The 12733-nt window shown below is 37.1% G+C and overlaps 1 protein-coding gene across 2 annotated transcripts in view; it reads right to left on the bottom strand.

Moving 5' to 3' along the window:
- Positions 1–12733, bottom strand: part of PAFAH1B1 (platelet activating factor acetylhydrolase 1b regulatory subunit 1) — a 78851-nt gene that overhangs the window by 21058 nt on the left and 45060 nt on the right. The window contains exons 1-4 of one of the 2 annotated variants that reach the window (XM_040455538.1): positions 4011–4166; positions 2483–2567; positions 2158–2232; positions 705–911 (exon numbers count right to left, since the gene is read on the bottom strand). In XM_040455538.1, the coding sequence (XP_040311472.1) occupies positions 705–911; positions 2158–2232; positions 2483–2485 (285 nt within the window). In that variant the 5' untranslated portion in view covers positions 2486–2567; positions 4011–4166. Of the gene's footprint in view, positions 1–704; positions 912–2157; positions 2233–2482; positions 2568–4010; positions 4167–12733 lie in introns of those variants that run through there. The other variant, XM_040455536.1, reaches the window with a different exon arrangement.

The raw sequence follows: 12733 nt of genomic DNA, 5'->3' as shown, positions 1-12733 counted from the left end.
TATTCCCACACCCCTGAAGAGACCAAAGCCAGTATTTATAATACATCAAGAAGAGGGGTGCCTGGGTGTTTCAGTCAGTCAAGTGTCCAACTTTGGCTTAGGTCATGATCTCATGGTTTGTGAGTTCAAGCCTTGCATCGGGGCTCACTGTTTTGAGTGTGGAGCCCGCTTTGGATCCTCTGTCCTCCTCTCTCTGCCCCTCCTCCACTCGTGCTCTCTCTCTCAAATTAAATAGATAGATAGATAGATAGATAGATAGATAAAACACAACAAGGAGAGTCCAATTTAAATAAGTGAATTCTTTTGCACAATATATTCACCCTCTGAAGAACTAATTTTGTAACCTTGTATTTTCATCTATCATCTCTGCTTAAAAGCAAGGCACATGTATATCTTCATTCTCCAAAAACAAAAATTATTACTCACATACTAGGTGACTTATGCAACACTAAACTAGTGACACCCAATTTTCTCAAATTCATCAGTGAACTTAGTTGGCAGCTTGCCTCTCAGGAGCTATAATGAAATTTTATTCTAATTCTGTCTAAGGCTTAGAACCAATCACAGTTTTGAAGAGTCCTTCCTGTCTTTCCTGTCCTATACAGGTCTTCATCTTCAGGATCGTTTTATTTCTTTTACCCAATTAATGTTAATCTGCTTTTAATAATTATCCTATTGTACATCTTTAATTTTGAAAAAGTTACCTTAATTGTAGCATCCTCTGAAGCAGAGACCATAACACTGAACACAGGATGGAAAATTACTCGAGTGACTGGACTCCTATGACCACTCAATGCGTATTTTTCTGGTGGACGGGGAATCCATTCTTTTGGGTCTCGTTTCTGACCAAGCGGTCCACCCGACGTAAATTCTTCTTTTGCTTCATTTAGTTTTGATTCTAGTTCCATAACCTTAAGAAGGAACACATAGTTATATACAGATAGATTCTGATAAAAAGAAGATATTTGATATTTTTAAAAAATCAGTTTGCAGGATTCTTGAAAAAATTTTGGTAATTTACAAAGCATTCATCAATTTTAACTGAAAATGATCTATATGATATGCCACCAAAATTTTAGTAGTGTGATACAACTGAAACTTGAGAAAAATTCACTCCAATTGTGTCAAATATTTAACTGAAAAAAAATATTTTTCAATTTATATCTACCAATTAAAGGAAGGACAGTGCACCTTTATAAAAGCTAACATGCATCTATGTGTTGGCTACTTTTCTAAGAGCATTTTCTGGATTAACTCATGTTATAAAAATGGTATTTATTTATTCTAACTTCACCCACTAAGGGTATAAATTTTAGGACCAGAATATTATTTGCTGCCTTCACTTTACAGATAAAAATAAAAGCTCAGCAGGGTGTCCAACTCCAGCTCAGGTCATGTTCTCACAGTTCATGAGTTCAATCCCCACATTGGGCTCTGTGCTGAAAGCTTCAGATCCTGTCTCCTCTCTTTACCCCTCCCCTGCTCACTCCCTCTTCTTTCTCAACAATAAACATTAAAAAAACCACACAAATAAATAAAAAAAATAAAAGCTCTGGGGCGCCTGGGTGGTGCAGTTGGTTAAGCGTCCGACTTCAGCCAGGTCACGATCTTGCGGTCCGTGGGTTCGAGCCCCGCGTCAGGCTCTGGCTCTGGGCTGATGGCTCAGAGCCTGGAGCCTGTTTCCGATTCTGTGTCTCCCTCTCTCTCTGCCCCTCCCCCGTTCATGCTCTGTCTCTCTCTGTCCCACAAATAAACGTTGAAAAAAAAATTTTTTTTTAAATAAATAAATAAATAAAAGCTCAGAGATGAAAATGACTTGTCTAAGAAAACACTTTAGTGTTCTTTCCCCAACATCATGTTGGCTACATGCTTTCTTCCCTTCTAAGTGCACAAATGAGTTCTTTTTGGTATCAATTCCCTGAAGTCAGGGTTGTGTAGATTACATGGAGCCAGTACCTGGGATGCATGATTTAGCATGTATCAGCAATGACCTGTCTAGGTCAAAGTTTTTAATGAATAAAAATGTATTTTCATTTACCTTTCAAGATTAAATATAATTATTAATTAATGCAGAATAACTGATGTTAATATTTTCAGAAAGTTTATATAGTTAACACTCCGAATACAAGTGACTTTAAAGAAAGAAGATACAGATACCTTCTTTTGTAATCTAATGACGGATGTCCACTTTTTTTCCAAAAGACCAGCATATTTCTTATCTAATTCTTCATTCTAGAGAAAAAAATGAGAACCTTTTGAAAAATGGCTCACCTACAATAGTTCAAACCATACAGACCATTCATCTAAGCCCAAATGTTAATAAATATCTGATTATACCAAAAAGGGGGGGTGAAAACCTAGTACCAAAGTAAACCACAATAACAAAAGATTTATGAACAGCTGAGGTGACTGTTAACCTCTAATACTTGAGTAAAAATCCACCTATTAAATACTATATGAATAATTGTAAGGTCAAACATACCATATCTAATTCAGCTTCCTTTTTAAAAACTGAATATGCCTCTTCATAGCCATTTGAACGAAGATAATCTGCTATAGCTCGATTTCTGAAAGAAAACAAATTCAAATTTTTACTTCTACCAAATCTGATTTCCATGTTAAAGAAATATTTCATTTAAAATCTCATAAATCTTATGACATTCTTTTAAGAGTATTCCCTTCCAAATCCAAGTCTTTCACAGAAAAGGAACCTTCCCCAAAAGCCTCTAAAACATTTAGCCCTGCCATAGTACGTCCAAAATACTGTAACATTATTCCTGAGCTTTTAGTTGTTAAGTTTCTAATGTACTGCTTACCTTACAAGATGTGGGCATTCTATGGATCAAGATATGGCTTATATAACAGCTATCAATTTGTGACAGTAATCATAAATTTTTTTCATGTTTACATTTAGCCTTCCTTTACTACTTGTTATGTTTAGCAGATGCTCAAGGACTAGCAAATGAAATTTAGTTGTACACAGAATTGTTCTGATAAATTATAATTAATATGCATTTAATATTAGAGATAACTTTAAACCATTAGAGTGGACAAAAAAGGTGGCACAGGCTATAAACTTAGTACAATATCACAGTATGAGACATTCATTTAGAATTAGAAAGAACTCAAAGGTTAGAAAAGCTGAATTAGCAGATGCCTCTTTACGCTCTCCTTATAATTTTTCAAAGAGAAAATCAACTACCTCCCTCCTAAAGCAACCTATTCCAATGTCTCTCAATTTTTTTGAGCCCTAACTACCACTGTAACAAATAGTTGTTTGTTTGAGATTTCCTGGAAAACATTTTCATTTAAATAATTTGAAAGTTAATATGTAATCAAGGTTAAACAAAATTTAAACATATAAGTACACAATAAAATATCCTTTCCACCACTGACCTCCCTGAGGTAACCACTTTATTAGTGTTTTGCAAGTACACAATAAAATATCCTTTCCACCACTAACCTCCCTGAGGTAACCACTTTATTAGTGTTTTGCATATTCAGAGACAATCTACCTATACACACACATTCCTGCATATTCTTCTAGAGGTAATCGATATTTGTTTTTTAAAACAGAATGCAATACACTATATACAAAAGTCTTACACACAATATCCCATACACCCACTTAATCTTAACCATCATTCTTTATCAGCAGATATAAATCTGCCTTTTAAAAAAATATTGTATTCCATTATAGAGACATATGCTTTTACTACCACAAACAATGATGCTATGACTACCCTTTCAAAGCCACTGCCCACCTAATGCTTTAGGAAATAAAAACACTCTAGTAGTATTGTAGAATTGGTGGAATCCAGTTTTAATTCAATGGCATGCTAAAAATAAAGCAAACAGTAGAGAAAGATAATAGGGAGTTATATCAAACACTTTATATATTCCAGGTAATTATTAGCATACCAAAAATTAAAGCATTAATAACTAGTGGAAGATAGGGTCAAGCACATCACATTCATGAACACAGGGGCTGAGGAAAGGTAAATTCTTACTATTACTGTGAGTCTGTGTCTGTGTGCTGCTCATATCATAGCCTGTACCTTCTGGCCTGTTCTACTAATGGATAACTTGATTCGTAAGAAGTGTCTTCTTTACATGGAGCTGAAATCTACTTCGTTTTAATTTCCACCACGTAGTTCTACTTGGGCCTTCCGAAAGAATACAAAATAGGAAGGCAGTGGATCTCTCAAAATATTCCATCAAATATTGTGTTGTCAAAGCCTGTGTTACAAACCTTCAACAAAAGTAAATTTCCCTTTGGTTAGAATATCCCAAATAATAAGGGAAACAAAGAAGTTAAAAGACATACCTATTTCTTAGCTTTATTTTCTTCTTAAAAAATGTCAAGGGTAAACAAATAATATATAGAGCTTGTAAATACTTAATGTTCCTACCTAGCTCTTACCTCAGGGTCAAGCCCTAATTCCTGAAACTGCCCAAACATACTGCACACAGCTTACAACCTTGAAGTTCATAAAACATGTAATATGCACATGTAATACATGGCACAAATTATAACAATTATGATCTTAATGAGCTTATTTTTTTGTAAAGATACATAAATGGTGGTACTTTTCAGGTAAGAATAGTAAAAGGAGAAAAATGCAAAATGACTATTCCTTTTCCTTATTAAAAAAAAAAAAAAAAAAAGTCCCAACATTTTCAGATTACCACTGCTAACCCTTCATTCAGTATAGTCTTCTCATACCATGTTCTTTGCCCACACATTCACATCACCATGGATACGTATGTATGGCTTTTAATTAAATAAATTATCTGTTAACTTTGTTCACGTCATGAAAATCTTAACCTTGTCAGTAAATGTTCATCCATGACATCCTAGTTATTTAATACTCAAACACAATACTCCATGATGTAGATGGACCAAATTTCATTCAAGCAATTACCTACTGCTGGACTTTCAAGGCTATTTCTAATTTTTCATCATCTTAAGCAATGTTGTAAACAAACACTCATATAAACCCTTTCTCACATCTTTACATTTGAGTCAAATGATGCTACAAACTGAATGTTATGTGTGTTATCCTCCTATATCCACCCACCCCAATTCTTACACTTACACCTAATATTTGGGGACGGGACTTTTGGAGGTGCTTAGGTCATGAGAGCAGAGCCCTCATGAATGAGATTAATGCCCTTATAAAAAAAAGACTATGAACCAGGAAGCAAAAGACTATGAACCAGGAAGCAAGCATCACCAGACACTAAATCTGCCAAGTGCCTTGATCTTGGACTTTCCAGACTCTAGAACTGTAAGAAATAAATCTCTGTTGTTTATAAGCCTCCTAGTTTACAGTATTTTATTACAGTAGCCTGGACAAAGACAAAAATTATATACATTTTTAGGACATTTTGATAGCTACTTTCAAATTGCTCTCCATAGTTGTACCAATTTATATTCCTAACAGCAGTTATGAATGTCATCCCTTCACCATCTTTACTTTTCAAATACTTGGTTTAGCCTTTACTGATTAAAAAACAAAACAAAACAGTTTTGGGGTGCCTGGGTGGGTCAGTCGGTTAAGGGTCCAGCTCTTGATTTCGGCTCGGGTCATGATCTCACGGTTCTTGAGTTCAAGCCTCGCATCTGGCTCCGTGCTCACAGTGTGGAGCCTGCTTGGGATTCTCTCTCTTGCTTCCTCTCTCTCTCAAAATAAATAAATAAACTTTAGAAACAAACAAAAAACCAACAGTTTTTATCCTTTGATTCTGTTTATGTAACTTTTATAAAAAGTGAATTAAATGTTAAATTTTTAAAACTTGTGCAACATTTTTCTAAGGTCTGTGTGGCTTAACCCAACATTTGCATTTTAAAAAGTTATGTGGAGGGGCGCCTGGGTGGCGCAGTCGGTTAAGCGTCCGACTTCAGCCAGGTCACGATCTTGCGGTCCGTGAGTTCGAGCCCCGCGTCGGGCTCTGGGCTGATGGCTCAGAGCCTGGAGCCTGTTTCCGATTCTGTGTCTCCCTCTCTCTCTGCCCCTCCCCCGTTCATGCTCTGTCTCTCTCTGTCCCAGAAATAAATAAACGTTGAAAAAAAAAAATTAAAAAAAAAAAAAAAAAAGTTATGTGGCAAATGTAATCAATTAGAAGTTGTAGATGACTCCAAATATGCATAAAGCAGCACCTCATTATAGTTGTATGTCACACATACAGGTTTTGGGTTTTTTTTAAATTTTTTTTTTAAACGTTTATTTATTTGAGACAGAGAGAGACAGAGCATGAGCAGGGGAGGGTCAGAAAGAGAGGGAGACACAGAATCTGAAACAGGCTCCAGGCTCTGAGCTGTCAGCACAGAGCCCGACGCGGGGCTCGAACTCACGGACCGTGAGATCACGACCTGAGCCGAAGTCGGACACTTAACCGACTGAGCCACCCAGGCGCCCCTACAGGTTTTTGTTTTTGTTTTTTTTTTTTTAAAGTAGGCTCCACATCCAGCACAGTGACCAACATGGGCCCCAAACTCAGAACTCTCAGATCAAGACCTGAGGTGAGATCAAGATTCAGAAGCTTAACTGACTGAACCACCCAGGCACCACCACATTTATACTTTTTAAAAAATGTTAAATCCTGTTTAAAAACATTCGCTGTCTCTTTTGATCCTAAAAAAATTCTACTAAAGTAGGTACAAAAGCATATTACCCCTGAATTATATATTGGTAGACTGATTTATCTAAGGCCACAAAACTAGCATGTAGTGAAATAATTTAGGATAATAATTCTAAAAAACATTTACTGAGTGGATGGGGAAGAAACTAGCTAAGCAGGTGGAGCTCTGCACCTCCCTCCTTTAACTGGAGCTGTCCCATATTTATATACTTCCATATATTGTATTTTTCGTAAGTGCTTTAAAAATGGACTTACACTACTCTTTAAAAAGCCCTACACCCAAATCCTTGAAACCAAAAATGACTCACACTCTTAACCACTAGGCTTTTGTTTTGGTAACTGACTAGATGTGAGAGACAGGAGAACACAGTTGATTCATAAGTTTCTAGTGAATTGTAGTACCACTCACTTGGACAGACAGGGGAAAAAGAGAACGAAGAAAAAGAGGCAGGCATATGACAAGTTCAGTTTTAAACCTTCTTACTTGAAGTAGCTATAAGATATTTAAGTAAAGATACATGATATAAAAGGTAACTAGACGTACAGGTGACATGTTTGAGAAAGAGACCTGACATAAGAAGAGGACTGGGAAAATCAGCAAACAGGCAGCAGTGATTTGAACAATGTAAGTGGTGACAGACAATTCAGAAGAAGGTATATATTGGGGGGTGGGGGGGAGGACTAGAATGTAACTGATGGAACTTTGACAGATACCAACATTCAAGAAGTAAGACAATTAAGAGATGTCAGCAAGCCAATGAAGATGGAAGTTTCAAAGAAATGGAGATGTGTAACAGTGACAAAGATCTGAGAGAGGTCATCCAGAGTCTAAAAAGTGTCCAAGTAATCTGGCTACTAAGATGTCCCTGCCTGTCTACTTTACCAAGTACAGTGTCACAACCTAAGTGGCCTCAGTATTCCATTCTACACTAAGGTTTCAAATGAGCACTGGAGTCAGGGAGCAGCAATGAGTTGAGAATATCAGGGATGGGTTCTCTTTTTATTGTTAAAGGTTTCATTAACACTATGATATCTACGAAAGTTTGGAAAGAGAGATCACATAGCATTACTAATATAACAAAGAACCACCAAAGAGCAAGATACATATACGAAAATATAGCAAACAAATTAGAACCTAAGTTTAAATGAGTCTGACGCCATTAGGGATAGCTGAACCCAGTGAATGTGGAACCTCTGTCAGGGAAGGTGTATCACACTTAACCTAAGAATAAATTAAGACAGACGAATCTCTAGGTTCTAACAGCCTAATGGTGCTTCCAGAGTTTCAGCTGTTGATCTAGAGTTGATTTTCAGCAGTTTTATTAAGGTTGGAAGACTGGACATCGAGGCACAAGTTTATAATCATCTCTCCAACAAACTCCATATACATGATTTAAATTAATCTATTAAGTCTCAAGAGATGGAGAAAAACAACTAATCACTAGAATCAAAGCAGGATTCATGCAGAACATAAAAGGTAATTCTGAGTAGATCCAAACCAGTAACCTCATATACAAATCAGAGAAAATGGTTAAAATCAAAGGGAAGAACTGAGATGAAGGACTTTTATCCATGAACGAACAGAATGGCTACACAGAGCTTAGCTTACATATGGAAATACTCTAGTGAAACTATCACAAGTGAGATCTGTGTTTGCTTTCTACTTTTTTTTTAATGTTTATTTATTTCTGAGACAGAGAGAGACAGAGCATGAGTGGGGGAGGGGCAGAGAGCAAGGGAGACACAGAATCTAAAGCAGGCTCCAGGCTCTGAGCTGTCAGCACAGAGCCCGATGCGGGGCTGGAACTCACAAACCGTGAGATCATGACCTGAGCTGAAGTCGGTCGCTCAACCAACTGAGCCACCCAGGCTCAAAGCCACCCAGGACAAAGTCCTTTCCTACCAAAGGCTGTACTTTTTTCTACCACTTTTATATTGTTACTTTAACACTTGGGCTTTCACATCCTTTGGATTCAAGTTTTATTTAGTACAACCTACGGTACTATTTGCTGAACAGTACTTTTTCCTATCGATGTGAAATGCCATGTAACATATACTAAATTTCCACAGATAAAATGAGCTTGTCTCTGAATATTATTTGTTCCCCTAACCTATGCGCCTATTACAAAAATATTTTACTTACTACTTTTACAGCAATGTTTGGGTATCTGGTACAATTAGTTCCTTTCTCACTAATCCTTTAAATTTTTCCTTAACTATTTTTCTGCATTTTCTTCTTCCAGATGAACTTCAGAATCAATCTGGTCAAATTCAGAAAAATTCTGTTTAGATTTTAATTGGGATTGTATTTGATTTTATTAATAATTTGGGAGCTCTGACATCTTTCCACTATTCATTTATTTTCACTAGAAACAGGGCAAAGAAGTCTTTTCTACAACATTACCCCAAAACAAAAACGACTTAATTCTAACTACTGATTTTTTAATTTTTTTTAACGTAATCTCTATACCCAACATGGGCCTTGAACTCACAACCTCAAGGTCAAGAGTTGCATGCTCTACCAACTGAGCTAGCCAAGTGCCCTTCCTCTGAGTTCATTTTATGTTGCCTTTTTTGTTACTGTACTGTTCATTTATGTCTTTTCTCTTTATTCATCAGTTTTATTTTATGCTCTTTGTTTCTTTAATTTATATTTTATTTTATGGTCTTTCTTAAGATAGTTTTTAATTTTGCCAATCAAGTTTACCAGGTTATATCTTCTATTTTATTAATTTCTGCTTTTAAAAAAATTAATTCTTTCCCTCTGCTTCCGTTGGGCTTATTTTATTGTCTTATTCTTGAACTGAATGTGTGGTTCATTTCTGACCTTTGTTTTTTTTTAAATATTCATTAGACTATCTAATTTTCTGTATGCTCTGTTGGCTACACCCTACAGGTTTTTATTGTAAGTACCCTCATTATTATCAATGTCTTCATTTATTAAGTTACATGCTGTTCTTTGAACTTCAAGTATTTAGAAGTACATTTTAAAAAAATATTTAGAGAGAGAGAAGGGGGGGGAGAGGGAGAGAGAGAGAATGAATCCCAAGCAGGCTCCATGCTGTCAGTACAGAGCCCAACGTGGGGCTTGAACTCATGAATTCTGAGATCATAACCTGGGCCAAAATTAAGAGTCAGATGCTTAACCAACTAAGCTACCCAGCTGTCCCTAGAAGTGCATTTTAACATTTTTTTTAAAGTTTATTTATTTATTTTGAGAGAGAGAGAGAGAGAGAGCACACAATCAGAGAGAGGGAGGGAGGGAGAGAGAGAGAGAGATAGAGAGAGAGAATCCCAAACAGACTCTGCACCACCAGCACAGAGCCCAATGCAGGGCTGGAACTCATGAACTTTGAGATCATTACCTGAGCTGAAGTTGGATGCTTAAACGACTGAGCCACTCAGGTGCCCCTAGAATTACATTTTAAAACATCCACATGGATAGATTTCTCTTAGCTCTCCTTTTCCTACTAATTTTCATTTTATTTCATTACAGTCAGCAAATGAGTCCTATGAGATTTCTGCATTTTTGGAATTTGAGATTTTTCTTTGCAGTCCTATCCATGGGAACTTTTTCCTTAGTATCTGTAACTCTAAGTGGGAAAAGTGTGTAACTTAAGAATTGTTCATTCATGGGGCGCCTGGGTGGCGCAGTCGGTTAAGCGTCCGACTTCAGCCAGGTCACAGTCTCGCGGTTCGTGAGTTTGAGCCCCGCGTCAGGCTCTGGGCTGATGGCTCAGAGCCTGGAGCCTGTTTCCGATGCTGTGTCTCCCTCTCTCTGCCCCTCCCCCGTTCATGCTCTGTCTCTCTCTGTCCCAAAAATAAATAAAAAACGTTGAAAAAAAAAATTAAAAAAAAAAAAAAAGAATTGTTCATTCAACTTTTACTTGCCATTCACTTATGGAAGGAAAAAAAAAAATTAACCCCTAACATGTAAAAAAGGCTCACAGAAATCCATTTAGGAGCCCATCTTGAAAAAGGTATGTAATGACAAAATCCACCCAACTAACACAGTAATCAAAAGAAGAATAGGAAAATGTTCTAAACTTGGGGCGCCTGGGTGGCTCAGTCGGTTAAGCGTCCAACTTTGGATCAGGTCATGATCTCATGGCTTAGGAGTTCAAGCCCCGCATCAGGTTCTGTGCCCACAGCTCAGAACCTAGAACCTGCTTCAGATTCTGTGTCTCCCCCTGCCCCCAGCTCCTCTCCCACCCACGGTCTATCTCTCAAAAATAAATAAACATTAAAAAAAAAATTAGCAAAATGTTTCAAACTCAACAAATGGCATACATTAAATATGTACAGTTCTTTGTGTCAATTATACTACAATATAGCTGTTAACCAAAAAAGGAATGCAAGAATGGGAAAGTTGTGGAAAAAAAGAATTAGGGGTGAGCAACAAATCAAACAAAGTACAAATATTATCAACCAGGACAACCTAAAACAAAACAAAACAGACTTTCTTCATCTTTCATGGAGAAAGATCAATGGGTAAAATCTCATACAAAAATAGAGGTGTAAGCTTATTTTGTTAAGAGTTAACTATGAGATGAACTAACAGGTAATATCATTTCCAAATTCACAGAGTGACAAAAAATACTAAAAAGAGATTGTAAAGTATAATTCTATTTTACAAATCTTAAGAAAAAAAGATGCTCATGAAATTTTTGCAAATACTTGAAAAATATCTGAAAAGACTATAATATACAGGCAATGGGGGCCACCATTGGAAAATGGGACTGAAAAACTGAGGAGGGAGCAATGTTTGCATTTTGACACATATTAATTCTGGTGATAGAACTGTGTTTAATGAATAGTGAACTTAAAATTAGGAAACTCATTCTGACTCTACTACTAGTCATGAAACTGGTAATTTTAATTTCTCCCATCCTCAATTTATCTGTAAAAGAAAGATATTTGTCATATCCACATAAATGTTTTTGTTATTATTCAATATTTGTATGCCCCAGAGTGGTAAAAACAAAGAAGGCAGGCAATATACATTTGCTGAGTTGAGTCACACTTATTAGTACCGATCAAAATTATTGTTTTCCAGTACATCAAAATTCTTTTCATTTTTTACCCCCAAAATACCTCATCCTGTTAATTTTTTAAAATTTATTTATTTTGAGAGAGAGAGAGAGTGCGCACACGTGCACAGGGTAGGGGCAGAGAGAAAGGAGGAGAGAAGATCTCAAGCAGGCTCTGCACTACCAGCAGAGCCTGATGCGGAGCTTGAACTCACAAACTCTGACGACATGACCTGAGCCGAAACCAAGAGTCCGATGCTTAACTGACTGGACACCACCCAAGCAACTCCAACTTACTTATTCTTTTTAAAAAACGTTTATTATTTATTTTGAGAGAGGGCGGGAGAGACAGAGAGAGAAACATGAGCAGGGGAGGGATAGAGAGAGAGAATCCTAAGCAGGCTCCACAGCATCAGCACAGAACCTGATGCAGGGCTCAATCTCAGGAACCATGATATCACAATCTGAGCCGAAATCAAGAGTCAGATGCTTAACTGACTGAGGCACCCAGGCAGGCGCCTCTATTTATTCTTTTTAAAGTTTACTTATTTACTTTTGAGAGGGGTAGGCAGAGAGAGGAAAGAGGGAGGGTCCCAAGCAGGCCCTGCACTGTCAGAGCAGAAGTTGATGTGGGGCTTGAAACCAGGAACCATGAATCACAACCTGAGCCGAAATCAAGAATCATAAAGAGTCAGACCCTTAACCAACTGAACCACCCAGGTGCCCCTCCAAGAATTTTAAAAGCTAATTGGTGCTGGACTTCAAGCTGTATTACAAAGCTGTAGTCATCAAGACAGTATGGTACTGGCACAGGAACAGACACTTAGATCAATGGAACAGAACAGAGAATCCCAAAACGGACCCACAAATGTATGGCCAACTAATCTTTGACAGAGCAGGAAAGAATATCCAATGGAATAAAGACAGTCTCTTCAGCAAGTGGTGCTGGGAAAACTGGACAGCGACATGCAGAAAAATGAACCTGCACCACTTTCTTACACCATACACAAAAATAACCTCAAAATGGATGGAAGACCTAAATTTAAGACAGGAAGCCA

Source organism: Herpailurus yagouaroundi, unplaced genomic scaffold (genome assembly GCF_014898765.1).
Source record: "Herpailurus yagouaroundi ecotype Mexico unplaced genomic scaffold, PumYag 215, whole genome shotgun sequence".
NCBI lineage: Eukaryota > Metazoa > Chordata > Mammalia > Carnivora > Felidae > Herpailurus > Herpailurus yagouaroundi.
This window is presented reverse-complemented; position numbering and strand designations above follow the sequence as displayed.